General features: G+C 40.7%; 1 protein-coding gene across 12 annotated transcripts in view; it reads left to right on the top strand.

Annotated features, from left to right (window-relative positions):
* nav2a (neuron navigator 2a) overlaps positions 1-13,937 on the top strand; it is a 1,052,051-nt gene that overhangs the window by 933,190 nt on the left and 104,924 nt on the right. For 6 of the 12 annotated variants that reach the window (XM_063061719.1, XM_063061711.1, XM_063061712.1 and 3 more), the window contains 2 exons: positions 6,729-7,184; positions 10,520-10,585. The exons of 2 other annotated variants lie outside the window; for them this stretch is intronic. In XM_063061719.1, coding sequence (XP_062917789.1) covers positions 6,729-7,184; positions 10,520-10,585 — 522 coding nt within the window. The remainder of the gene's footprint in view (positions 1-6,728; positions 7,185-10,519; positions 10,586-13,937) is intronic. 4 more of the 12 variants (XM_063061714.1, XM_063061713.1, XM_063061716.1 and 1 more) reach the window with 1 other exon arrangement.

The raw sequence follows: 13,937 nt of genomic DNA on the forward strand, positions 1-13,937 counted from the left end.
TCTCCTTGCACTTGTATATAGGAAATGAACTTAAACAATCTTGAATAGGAGGTGGGGTGGGGGGGAAGGTCCATTTCCCTTAGCAGAGGAGTCAATAACTCAGCAGAGTTTTGGTTTTTTTTCAAATTTTGTTCTTCAGCTTATTGTGTTTTTTTAATATACTGCATCAGATCCAGAGAAACAGTCATTTCATTCTCCACTACACTTGTGTACTGAAGAATAACAATCTGGAATCTTGAATAAGACAGGAACTCACTTTATCAGGTCTAGGAGTGGAATATGGCGCAGTCTTCTGCTACTGCAGCCCATCCACTTCAAGTTTCGAAGTGTTGTGCGTTCAGAGATTTTCTTCTGCACACTACTGTTGTAACGTGTGGTTATTTGCGTTACTGTCGCCTTCCTGTCAGCTTGAACCAGTCTGCTCATGTTCTTCGGACCTCTCTCAATAACAAAACATTTTTGCCCACAGAACTACTGGTCACTGTTTTTTTTTTTGTTTCTTGCACCATTCTCTGTAATCGAGAAACTGCTGTGCGTGAAAATCCCAGGAGATTGGCAGTTTCTGAGATACTCAAACCACTCCATCTGGCACCAACAGTCATTCCATGGTCAAAGTCATTTAGATCACATTTCTTCCCCATTCTGATGTTTGTTGTGAACAGCAACTGAACCTCTTGACCATGTCTGCATGCTTTTATGCACTGAGTTGCTGCCAAATGATTAGCTGATTAGATATTTGCATTAATGAGCAGATATACAAATGTACCTAATAAAGTTTCTACTGAGTATAGTTTCAATAGTACTGAAAAATAGAATCAGAAAACTCTTTCAGTGAGGGTGACAAGAGAGACTCACTGATTAAAGGGGCATTGTTGTAGAAACATTCATTCCACCTGAAAAAAACCTGGATGAGTATTTGATGAGTAACAACTTTAAGACTTGCGGACAAAGAACAAGAAGTGAAATTTGTTGGAGACTGCAAAGACAAACCCTAGATAAAAATCTCTGGGAAAAAAAATAGAAATGTTTTGGACAGTTGGAAGCAATTTGTCTTGTATTATGTGGGAATTCATCACCATAGACAGCTGTGGAGGCCAAGTCATTGGGTATAATTAAAGCGGAAGTTGATAGGTTCTTGATTAGTACTCGTGTCAAAGGTTACAGGGGAAAGGCAGGAGAATGGGACTGAGAGGATAATAAATTAGCTATGATGGAATGGCAGAGCAGACTCAATGGGCTGAATGGCCTAACTCTGCTCCTTTGTCTTATGGTCTTACATCCAGATCACTGATACAACTCACATAAAGCAAGAGAATCACCATCAAGCTGTTCAACTGTTTTCTGCGACCAATCCCTGATAAATCAGATCATTGTTTACACACTTACTGCAATATCATATTATGTCTTTCTCATGCGCCTCCTCATGGGAATTTCTCTCAGAGGGAGGCATTAATTTAAGAGGCTCAGTTTAGTCGACATCCAGCGGTGAGACAAGTTTCAAACACCATTGATGTTGTGCAATAAATAATGTTTTTTTGTGAATGCTGTTTGTGAAGCTTCCTGTGTAACTGGAATAAGGTCTGACTGGGCATGCATTTGTTGGAAAATCATAATTTATTGCAATGGAGATGCACTGTTTTAAGTTTAACCAAAGATTTAAGGTTGCTGAAATCATTTAGCTTGTCAAAACTCTGTGAGAAGTTATTCGGTCAATATTAAACCATCTAAAATTCACTTCCATTGACTTCAAACAGGACTCAACATTATGCATTTAGTGTACGCGACAAAGGCTGACTCTCTCTTCCAGCCCATTTAATGAACAATTAAGTATTATTTGAACTTATAAGCTCAGAAGGGATATTGAGCTGACGATATGAAAAATTAACTGAAGTGTGCAAATCCAAAGGATATAAAAAAAAAATCAGCCCCTGGGATTCATTAGTTGAACAATAATGCACAGTACGAAAACAGCTAACAAGCCAGAGTCAGTCAAAATCTTGATGGGAAAATACAGTGAAAGTGATTAAGAGGAGTAATTTGAAAGCTGATTAAAATAATTTGGTAAGTAAGCCTGATCCTAAATGTGACTATTATGAAAATTACCTTTAACGACTGCTCTGTTTTCCATATTGCCACATTTAATCACATGATATATTTGCGATCTACTAGTAATTTAATAGCTGCAGTGTCCACATGAAAGAAACAGAATTGCTTGTTAAATATTGATATTAATCACTATGTGTTTCTTTGAAATCTTGCACTTGTTTTGACGCTATGTCAGTCCACATGCACTTCTCGGAATTAGCTGTCCATATCATGCAGTCTCATTTGCTTCCACTGTGTTATCATTTCAGCTTTCTTCCATTTACCATTTTTTTTCACTTTCCAATTCTCTTACAGTTGTTCGCTTCATCATAGAGTGTATTCCATCGCATCTGGAGTCCTGAGGAAGGGTCTCGGCTGTTTTTTCATTTCCACAGATACTGTCTGACCTGCTAATTTCCTCCAGCATTGTGTGTGTTGCTCTGGATTTCCAGCATCTACAGACTTTCACATGTTTACGATATTTTCTCTTGTATTTTTTTGAATTTTCTCTCATTAGAAACTGACTTCTCTCCATCCATAATATTGAGAGTTTCTATCCAATTTCTTAAATCTTGTTGGTACATGGGGTTGTAAAGAGAGCTTTTGGCACATTGACCTTCATAAATCAAAGTACTGAGTACAGGTATTGGATGTTATGTTGAAGTTGTATAAGATGATAGTGAGGTCTGATTTGGAGTATTGTGTGCAGTTCTGCTCACCTGTCGACAAGAAAAATGTCAATAACATTAAAAGAGTACAGAGAAAATTGGCAAGGATGTTGCTAGGACTTGAGAACCTGAATTAAAGTTCAAAGTAAATTTTGTTATCTGAGTACATATATGTCACCACATACAACCCTGGATTCCTTTTCCTGTGGGCATACTCAGTAAATCTATAGAATAGTAACTATAAGAGGATCAATGAAAGGTCAAATAGTGTGCAGGAGTGAACGAACTGCAAATGCAAAGATAAATAAATAGAAAGAATATTAAATAACATGATTAAAAAGTCCTTAGGGTGATATCATTGGGTTTGTGAACATCTCAATGTTGAATAGATTGGTAATTTATTCCCAAGAGTGTAGGAGAATGAGGAGAGATTAAGGGGTATAGATAGGATAAATGCAAGCAGGCTTTTTCAGTTGAGGTTGGGCAAATCTAGAACTAGAGGTCATGGGTTAAGACTTAAAAGTGAAAATGTTTAAGTGGAACGTGAGGTGGAACCTCTTCACTCAGATGGTGGATGTGGGTTTGATTTCAACATTCAAGAGAAGTTTGAATGGGTACATGGATGAGAGGGGTATGGAGGGTCATGGTCCAGGTGCAGGTCAATGGGACCAGGTAGATTAATAGTTTGGACTAGATGGGCCAAGGGGCCTGTTTCTGTGCTGTAGTGTTTTATGACTCTAATTACATGAGCCAAAGATTAGAAACTGGTCAGCCATATTGTTCCAGTATTGTTGTTCCAACAATGATATTGTTCCTCAAATCTTCTCTGCTGTTTAAAAAGTTTGTGGCTAATTCCTACATGCCTTGCCAAGGATTTTTGTTCCATGTATTCCATCAGTAAAACAGAAAATGGAAGTTGCCTCTTTGAAACTCTATTTAGTTATTGCAACTTGCATCAATAAAACAAAAGACCTGTTGCTGAAAAAACAATTTCTGTGGATGCACTAAAATACAGCTGAAACAAGTCTACCTGGCTATCAGAAACATTTACTTATACATTCTGCAATCAAAAGTTACTCTTACTGAATTATCTGCATATTTTTGTTTTGCTATTTGTGGGAGCAACCTATGCACAGAGTGAAAACTGGATTTCATATGTTGCGTTGGCAATTAGACTTTAAAAGTATTTCATTGGTTACAAAGCACTTTAGAATATCAGATGTTCATGAAAGAACATAAGAAAGCATTGTAACAGTCTGCCATTCAGTCCCACAGGATTGCTCCACATTTCAAAGTTCATAATAAATGTATTAGTAAAATGCATATATGTCACCATATACAACCGTAAAATTCATTTAGATTAGATTATTAGATTATGAGGACACTCAGTCCTCGTTTATTGTCATATGCATGCATTACGAAATGATACAATGTTCCTCCAGAGTGATATTCACACAAAAACAGGACAAACCAAAGACTAACACTGACAAAACCACATAATTATAACATATAGTTACAGCAGTGCAAAACAATACCATAATTTGAAAGAGAACAGACCATGGGCACGGTAAAAAATGTCTCAAGTCCCGATCAACTCCTGTAGTCCCCGATAGCAGGCGGCAAAAAGGGAGAAACTCCCCTGCCATAAACCTCCAGGCACCGGCAACTGACAACTGCCGATACTTTGGAAGCACCCGACCACAGCTGACTGAGTCCATCCGAAACCTTCGAGCCTCCGATACAGCCTCCCGAGCGCCATCCTCTGCCGAGCGACTTCGACCTCGCCCCGGCTGCCAAAACAAGCAAAGCCGAGGACTCAGAGGCCTATCTTCCGGAGATTCCAGCCACACTGTAGCAGCAGCAGCGAAGCGGGCATTTCAGAAGTTTCTCCAGATGTTCCTTTGCGCGCTCACGCCTGTCTCCATCGAATCAGAATTGTGCACGGTACCTACTTAACAAATACAAATATCATTCCGAAGCGGCCGCGCGCACTGCGTCATGCCGCCGTCTTCTCCTCCTCTGCCTAATCTAATCTAATCTAATCTAATCTCATACTTAACTTTGTATAGTACTCCATTGCTAATGTGTAATTTATGTAACCGAGAAAAATGTCCTGTTATGTACTTTTCTTCCTGACGTTTTCAGTCTTCTGATTTTAGTGTGCAGAATCTTTACCTTTATACAACACTGAACTGATTCCATAACCTATGGGCTCACTTCTAAGGACTCTACAACTCACGTTCTCAATATTTTTTGCTTTCTTCCCCCCGTTTTGTATTTGTACTGTTTGTTGCCTTTGGTACATTGGTTGCTTGCGTATATGGTTTTTCATTGATTCTGTTGTATTTCTTTATATTTACTGTGAATGCCCACAAGAAAATGAATCTCAGGGTAGTATTCGGTGACATGTAGTTACTTTGATAATAAATTTACTTTGTACTTTGAACACAGAACAGACCATTTACAACTTGATGCCAGTTTGTGGGACTGACTTACACAATATAGTTTTTACCTCAACAGTATATCAAGTTCAACTTTAATTATCATTTAACCATACACATGTACAGCTAAAAGAAACAAGTGCTCCTCTGGGGCCAAGGTGCAAAACACAGTGTATCAAGTCACACACAGCATATATAGCTACGTTAGCACATGGAGTCACAAAAAATAATGTTAGCACCAAGTCAAGAGTAGAATGGCCTGAAGGTTGTTAGCATATAGAAACCATAGAAACCATAGAAACTACAGCACAGAAACAGGCCTTTTGGCCCTTCTTGGCTGTGCCAGACCATTTTCTGCCTAGTCCCACTGACCTGCACACGGACCATATCCCTCTATACACCTCCCACCCATGTATCTGTCCAATTTATTCTTAAACGTTAAAAAAGAACCCGCATTTACCACCTCGTCTGGCAGCTCATTCCATACTCCCACCACTCTCTGTGTGAAGAAGCCCCCCCAATGTTCCCTTTAAACTTTTCCCCCCTCACCCTTAACCCATGTCCTCTGGTTTTTTTCACCCCTTGCCTCAGTGGAAAAAGCCTGCTTGCATTCACTCTATCTATACCCATCATAATTTTATATACCTCTATCAAATCTCCCCTCATTCTTCTACGCTCCAGGGAATAAAATCCTAACCTATTCAACCTTTCTCTGTAACTGAGTTTCTCAAGTCCCGGCAACATCCTTGTAAACCTTTTCTTTTTCTGTCCTTTGAAATCTGCCTATCACTGTCTGGGATGTACTCAGTGAGTGAACCAACACACTTTATTTCCAGTCTGTGAGGAGCACTCCTGATAAGATTAGAGACTTCAGCCAAGGGAAAAAACATCCTTGTATCTATCCTGACAAACCTTAGTACAATTTTGAATGCTTCAGGGCACTATGTGAATGCATGTTTTACACTATTTTAAAATAGAGACATCTCCTCAGGAACCAAAGACTGACATTACATAATGCTTTCTTTATTTTGTTAATAAATGATAAAGCCAGCCTTTCCATAATTGAGTTTAACCACAATCCTGAATCAAGATTCCACATGTGAGGTTCATAGAAATCGTACTGTTTGCAGCAGTCCAGGACAAAGATCTAAATGATAAAAACCTTTTTACATTTGTGGATTAATTTAACACTTGTACCATTATCTAGGTTAAGTTACCCCGATGAAAAGACCTTCACTTCATCCATCACCACTTCTTTAAAATAATAATGGATTGAGAGGATTAGGTATTATGTTCTGTCTAGACATAGGGGAAAAGGAACAAGTCTCTGAAAAAAAGTCATTTAATCATTTTTAACAAAGGGCTGGTTTGGAATATGTCAAAGTTTATATTGGCACTTCTCAGCTGTGTCATTTGGTAAACTGATTTTTTTCCACCCTCCCTGTGCCTCCAGGTGTTTGTTCCAGTGGAACAATAGAATATTGTTGTTGAAATTAAAGACACCACTTAAGTCTTTTGCGTTTTTGTTAAACAGACTGTTCGGGGTCAAGCCAAGTGCTAAGCAAGCGCCTGTCACAACAGCTGAAAACATGAAGAATTCCACCATCATCTCCAATCCCCATGCCACCATGAGCCAGCAGAGCAGCCTGGATTCTCCCCCGTCATGCTTAGGCAGCGGAGGAAGCAGCCCACTCTATAACAAGACCACAGACATGATACAGTCTCCCTTAGCTTCCAGTCCAGCGTCAGTCCATTCCAATGGTGCACCCTGGGGTGCCAGTCTGACCAGTTCGTCTACCATTAGTAAGGAGGGCCCTGGTTATCAATCGGTAAACAGCCTGCATACCAGCTGTGAATCCATTGACGTTTCTCTCGGCAGCGGAGGTGGCCTTAGTCATCACAACTCCACTGGTTTGATCCCTTCCTCCAAAGATGATTCTCTTACTCCTTTCGTGAGGACGAACAGTGTTAAGACAACTTTGCCTGAGAGGTATGAAATGAAGCATTGTCATGTAATACATGATGCAACATTGCTCATTTATTTGCTGCTTCCTTCACTGCCAATCTCTTTAATGGATATTAATTTGATTTTTCATTTGTGCCAAAAGAATGTTGTGAGGCAAAAACTTGTCTTTGGTCATCTTAAGAGTTTTCCATTTAAGAGTTTTTAACCATTTAAGAGTTTTCAATAGGCTGAGCATTGAAAGGAGAGCACAGCAAGTTCCTATAGCACACATTTGGTACTATTTTTACTGCCTGTTATGCCACTGACATTTAGGGCAGCAAAGGTCCTCCATCTCTGACAGTGTTCAGGGCTTCCTTCATCTTGTCAGTAGCTTCCTCTTGGTTTTCACTACTGATAGTCATGCAAGTCAGGAATGCCGTCGTACACAGATGGACAAGAATTCGTCATTGCTGTTTCTGTAACAATTTTGTTTTACCAGCCAGGGTTGTTAGCCCAAGCTGAACCCTCAAACCTGGAGGACCGGTGGGTGGACCACTCTTAGTCTAGCCTTTACCCTTTGACCTCTTTGGCATGGGTGACCCTACTGGGAGCCAAAGCATAAGGCCCTGACTCCAGCCAACATAGCCCTCCAGGTCATTGAGGCCTCCAAACCCAACGACATGGTTGTGGTCCTCTTGGAGGTTGGTACAATTGACCATAGATAAATCAAAGGAGTTCAAAATCTCATTCTAACTTTGTTGATGGTTGGGTTTATTTTGTGCTTTTAAAATAGGTTCTGACCTTTTGTATATAGTGACACCGGATCCTTGAAAATGTCTTTCACTGAGGAAGTGGAAAATGGAACCATAGTTTGGAAATAGTGGACTGGGCAGGGTTTATGACCTGTATGAATGAATTCATCTGAAGATGGGATATGTGATCATTCTTGGAGAATTTCCTGGCTGGCAAATGAGGAAAATTAATAAATCCAGACTTCCTTGTGATAATTATTAACCTTTAGGTTGGAAGTCTTGGGCTGGAATTTTGTCTATGGCAAAGACACATTGTGGGCGTCAAAGCATATTGAACTCAAATCCTGAATAAGTGAATACACCAGAGGATGAATTTCTATATGTTTCTCACACAGTGGCAGGTTTTGGGAATTACAAGTTCCTGAAACCATGGAATGTTTTGTGTTCCTGTCCAAGACTGCCCTACTCTTGATTAATTCTCCCCCTGTCAGTTTCTGAACGTAATTAATGCTCAGAGGTGAACTGTTCTGGTGATCTCTGAGACGATTGAATCTTCTAAGTGTACCAACATTTTGCCATATGTTTCATCAGTTGTACTCCGCATCCATATGTATAAAATGTTACACTAACACCCCCTCCATGACATCAGTGCCTGGAAACTCAATCTCTGTTGGATAACATGAACACATCACAGTTCCTTTGTTAATGAAATGAAACTATTTTATAACTACTCCTCCCTCCCCCTCTCCTATTGTCCACTCTCCTCTCCTATCAGATTCCCTCTTCTCCAGACCTTGACCTTTCCTACCCACTTGGGTTTACCTATCACCTTCCAGCTAACCTCCTTCCACCCCCCCCCACCTTTTATTGCGGCGTCTTCCTTCTTCCTTTTCAGAAGGGTCTTGGCCCGAAACGTTGACTGTTTATTCATTGCCACAGATAACCAAGCTGACTTCCTCCACCATCTTGTCTGTGTTGCTTTGGATTTCCAGCATCTGCAGACTTTCTCGTGTTTTTACTTTATAAAATGTTTAAGGATGAATTTTTAGACCCGCACTTCATATGTGTTAGCACACATGGAACAATATGTTATTCCCCCCTCATGGAAGCTATCTACTAAATTCCCTAGGTAAATTTGATGAAATTAGCAACTATTTGAGTTTAGCAAAATGACTTTTTTTTTTGCAAGCTGCCACCAACAAATAACCAAAAACCATCAAACCGTCAAATCAAATCGACAGAATTCAGTGCTGCTGATGCATAGCTTCACTGAGCTGGGTTTGATCCCTACCTCAGCCATTACCTGTTTGCATCCTCTCTCTCTGTGACCACATGAGTTTCCCAAGGGTGCTTCTGTTTTCTTCCACATCCCAAAGACATGCTGGTAGATTAACTGGTAAATAGCCCCAGGTGTAAGTGGAAAGCCAGAAAGTTGGGACATGAGAACAGATTTACACAGAAACAAGTTGGAGGAGGCGAACGAGACCAATGGGATTTCTCAGAGAGTTGACAGAGACTCAATGGGCCACATGGGAACATAATAAAAGTAAAATGCTTAAAAAAAAACTTGCCTGTAATTTCCATCAGCGGACAAATAGCATATTGAGACAGGCAAAAGTTAAATTCTCAACACAAGTATGAGTTCGTCAGGAAATCAGAAATCTATCAATGTTAAAAAGCTCCAAAGCGCTTCCTGGTGTTACTTGCTTGACTGGAGTTCTACCAGCTTCCCAATGTTTAACTGAGCTTGCTAGTATTTCTGAAGCTGTGAGCACAAAGCACCTCAGTTCACAGCGGTATCAGTTAAGCTGTCACTTTTGTTTCTGTCACTCTCTACTGCTCCCACTAAAGTAGGAACTTGTACATCAAGCCGTCTGTCGTGATCACAGATGCATTTCTGCCCAACCAGAAAATTATAGAGAGGGGATTATCAAGGAAAGTAAACACTGGCCTTGACCTCTTGCTCCATCTCCACTGCAGTTTCTGACAGACTCCAAACTGCCTGTACAATGCTATCAGGACGTAGCCATCTAGCAGTATGCACCTTGCCCCATCCCTCCAGTAATTTGATTATTCACTGCTATCTCCCTAATGCTGCCAAGTCCAATTCTTTCCCCCTTCTAACCCACATCACTGTGATACCAGATGCTCTGTTTTTGGGATTTATGTCTTTTTCTAAGCAACAGACCTTCTCTGTGGTGTTATAATGCATATCAGAGAAGTTCTTGCACCCACATCCAAGAATTCCCTATTGCTGACACTCCTTGGTGTTGAAGACCACAGCTTCCATCCGTGTGGCAATGTTCTTTGAAAATTTCAGACTGATCGTTACCCGTAACAAGATCCACATGTCATATTTTGTTCTCTGAATAACTTGTTTCTATATTTACTGTGTTCTTTCCCACAATAGATTTTCAATGGTTTATAGATTTATTTTTGCCGTATTTGTTCTAGATTTTGTGTTACTAGAATTTTTAAATAAATCGAACATCTAATTTTGCTATGGACGTAGATGTACTTATTCTCAGAGCTGCTAACATTTTGTATTTTTTTCTCACATCTTCCTATTCCAAGTGCTAATCTATCTTCTCTCTGTTTTTCTCTGTACTGTTTGATTTCGCCTTGTAGCTCTCTCTCTTCCCCAACTGCTAGCCCCAAATTCAACAGAAATACTTTACCAAGGAAACAAGACAGGTAATGCTCATAGTCTAAATCAGATAACTAATTCAGTCAAAGGCAGTCCTGTCCTCAAGGATCATCTGGGTTTATAATTAACCTTAAATTAAAGCTTACTCTGAAAGAATTTTTAAAATTATATTGTTTGGTGCTAAGCTACTTAAATCTCAAAATTACCCACTAATGTTTTGAGTTGAGTAGTGTTTCATTTGGGCAGAAATATTTTCCAAATGGAATTCTAGTTTTTAAATAGATATTAAATTACACAATACTCGAGAAGAACTTTTCTGTGAGAATAATCCTTGTGAATTTAATTTGATCAGAACTTATTTGGTGACACAGTACATACTTTAAGTAAACTTCCGGTGTCCGTGGTAAAGGTTGAAGCTAGTGCCATGTCACTTTGTTTAAGTTCCATACAGTCCAGTCACTTGGGTTCAGGTCCCACCACCGTCTGTAAGGAGTTTGTATGTTTTCCCATGTGGGTTTCCTCTGGGTGCTCCCATTTCCTCCCACAGTCTAAAGAGATACTGGTTGGTAGGTTAAATGGTCACTGTAAATTGTCCTGTGATTAGGCTAGGGTTAAATCAGGGGTCGTTGAGTGCTGTGGCTCAAAGGGCCAGAAGGGCCTGTTGCACACTTTAATTTCATCTTGTTTTTTTCTAGATCAGAGATGGGGGTCCGAATTATTCAATGGGATTTTCACCCAATAATTTGCATCCCCAAAACCACCTCCCCACTGTCCATTGACTAGCTTGCCTAACTTCCAGCTCCACTCTACTTGGCATTTTTCAGAACGCAGCCCTCGCCTATGCTGATGATGCCACTGCTTTCATTTCACAGGTGATTGATGTGGAAACCCTTGGTGCTATTTCTCAGCTGTGTCCTTTTTTTTTGGGACGGTGTTTGAAATTATCGAGCTTTAATGATAAGCCTCTGGCAGGCAACAGGAGTTAAGAAGTATTTTTGATTTTTTTTTTTGAGAATTCCAGCCTGCTTTTGTATTTGCCCACTCATTCACCTTGTGGTCTCAGCTCTTTTCAGCTGTCAATCTTGCCAAGAATCTTGGTGGACTTGCCTTGTTGAATGTTGTGATCTGCAGGCCAGTGGATTTTACATCCCAGTAATACATAGAAGGACCAGGAAACACCTCGTTGAATGATAACTGGCTATATAGTCAAACTATTTCCAACCCAAGAGTTGGGCTTCCTTCTAAATGAAGCCACACCGTGTAGGTGCTACTTGATAGGCTGGATCATAGAGTCCATGATAAAATCAACCTTATGTTATCCTCTCCATCCTTACCCCCGGCTCTTATTGAGAACACACTCACCTGTTTATCCACATAATAAAACACTCAAAGACAAGACTGACTATGGCTAAATATTTTAATTCTGATTCCCATTCCCATTCTGATATGTCTGTCTGTGACCTCCTCTTGTGCCGTGATGAGGCCTCCCTCAGGGCAGAAGAGCCACACCTTGTATTACATCTAGGTCGCCTCCAACCTGATGGCATGAATATCGATTTCTCTTTCCAGTAAAAAGTTTCCCCTCCCCCCCCCCCCCCCCCCGTTTTCCAATCTGGCCTCTTACCTCTTCTCACCTGCCTGTCACCTCCTCCTGGGTTTCCTCTTCCTTCCCATTTCTCCCCGTACCACCCCCAAAACTAGTAGACTTAGAAAGTAACAAGACCATTGGGGTGGAGGAGTTCCTGTACCGATATGTGCCAAGATGAGGCCACCTTCAGGGTGGAGGAACAATGCCTTATATTCTGTCTGGGTGATCTCCAACCTGATGCATGAATATAACTTTTCCTTCCAGTAAAAAAAAAATGCCCTCTCCCTCCCCTCTTCTTCTATTCCCCACTCTGGCCTCTTACTTCTTCTTACCTGCTTATCACCGCCCCCTGGGCCCCTCCTCCTTCCCTTTCTCCTATAGTCCACTCTCCTCTCCATTCCTTCCTCTCCAGCCCTTTAGCTTTCCCGCCCACCTGGCTGCACCTATCACCTTCTGGCTGTCCTTCTTCCTCTCTCCCATCTGTTTATCCTGTCATCTTCCTCCTTCCTTTCCAGCCCTGAAGAAGTGTCTCGACCCAAAACGTTGATGCTGTCTGACCTGCTGAGTTCCTCCAACGTTGTGTGTATGTGTTGTTTTGGATTTCCAGCACCTGCAGAATTTTTGCATTTAAGACTTGAGCGTTACTGAGATACAACGTAGAAAGTGTTGTAAATCAGGAAAGAGAAAGAAACAGGTGTAGATTAAATGAAATAACTGGGCTATGCTGGGAGAGCAAGGTTACTTCATGTCCTTCATTTGAAATATGCCCTGAAATACTCATCAAATATCAATTTTCTGACTTTTTAAAGCTGACATTTTTATGTAAGAAAATCTAAAAATAAAAAATTGGCATGTTCCTCACAATACTTCCCATTAATCATGAGTAATCTCAGGTGATCCTTGATACATGGGACAATTGCTTAATATCATGTCACAGTGTTATGCTAGTGATAAATACAAATATGTATTTAATTACTGGACTAAACTTCCAAGGAAATGTTCTGGTTCACAGGCAAAATTAGTGTTGAAGCTATTGGGTTGTCCTGTGGACAAGCTGAACTGTAACGCAAACCAATTTCCCTCGGGATCAATTAAGTATGACTATGACTATGACTAGGTTCAATCTGCACTGAGGATTCCATACATTGAAAGAATAGCTCATTTTCAAGTCTGAATGAGTACGCTACAGCTGTCACTGACTTCATTAAAACCTGTGTGGATGAGTACATGCCTACGAGAACTTACCGGACATACCAAAATCAAAAGCCGTGTATGAACCAGGAGTTTGTAGTCTGCTGAGGGTTAGGTCTGTAGCAATCAAGTCTGGCAACCCAGGTCTGTATAAGAAAACTCTGTATGACTCTTGCGGAGGGCTACTTCAAGAGCTGAGGAACAATTCCAAGTGAGGCGACATCAAATGCACATCAACCCTGGCAAGGTTTGCAGGCCATTACCTCCTACAAAGCGAAACCCAACATCATGAATGGCAGTGATAATTTCACTCCCAGACGAGCTCAACCACTTTGTATGCCCACTTTGAAAGGGAGAATAAAACTACACCTGTGCAAATCCCTGCTGCACCCGGTGATTTTGTGATGTCTGTCTTGGAGGCCGAAGTCGGGCAGTATTTCAAGAAGGTGAATTCTCGCGGGGTGTTCAAAGACGTTTTCAGTCTCTGATTGCTACAGTCAGAAGTGCCCACCTGCTTCAAAAAGGCAACAATTATACCAGTGCCCAAGAAGAGCAGAGTGAACTGCCTGAATGATTATCGTCCAATGCACTCTCATCAATGGTGATGAAGTACTTTGAGA

Source organism: Mobula hypostoma, chromosome 11 (genome assembly GCF_963921235.1).
Source record: "Mobula hypostoma chromosome 11, sMobHyp1.1, whole genome shotgun sequence".
NCBI lineage: Eukaryota > Metazoa > Chordata > Chondrichthyes > Myliobatiformes > Myliobatidae > Mobula > Mobula hypostoma.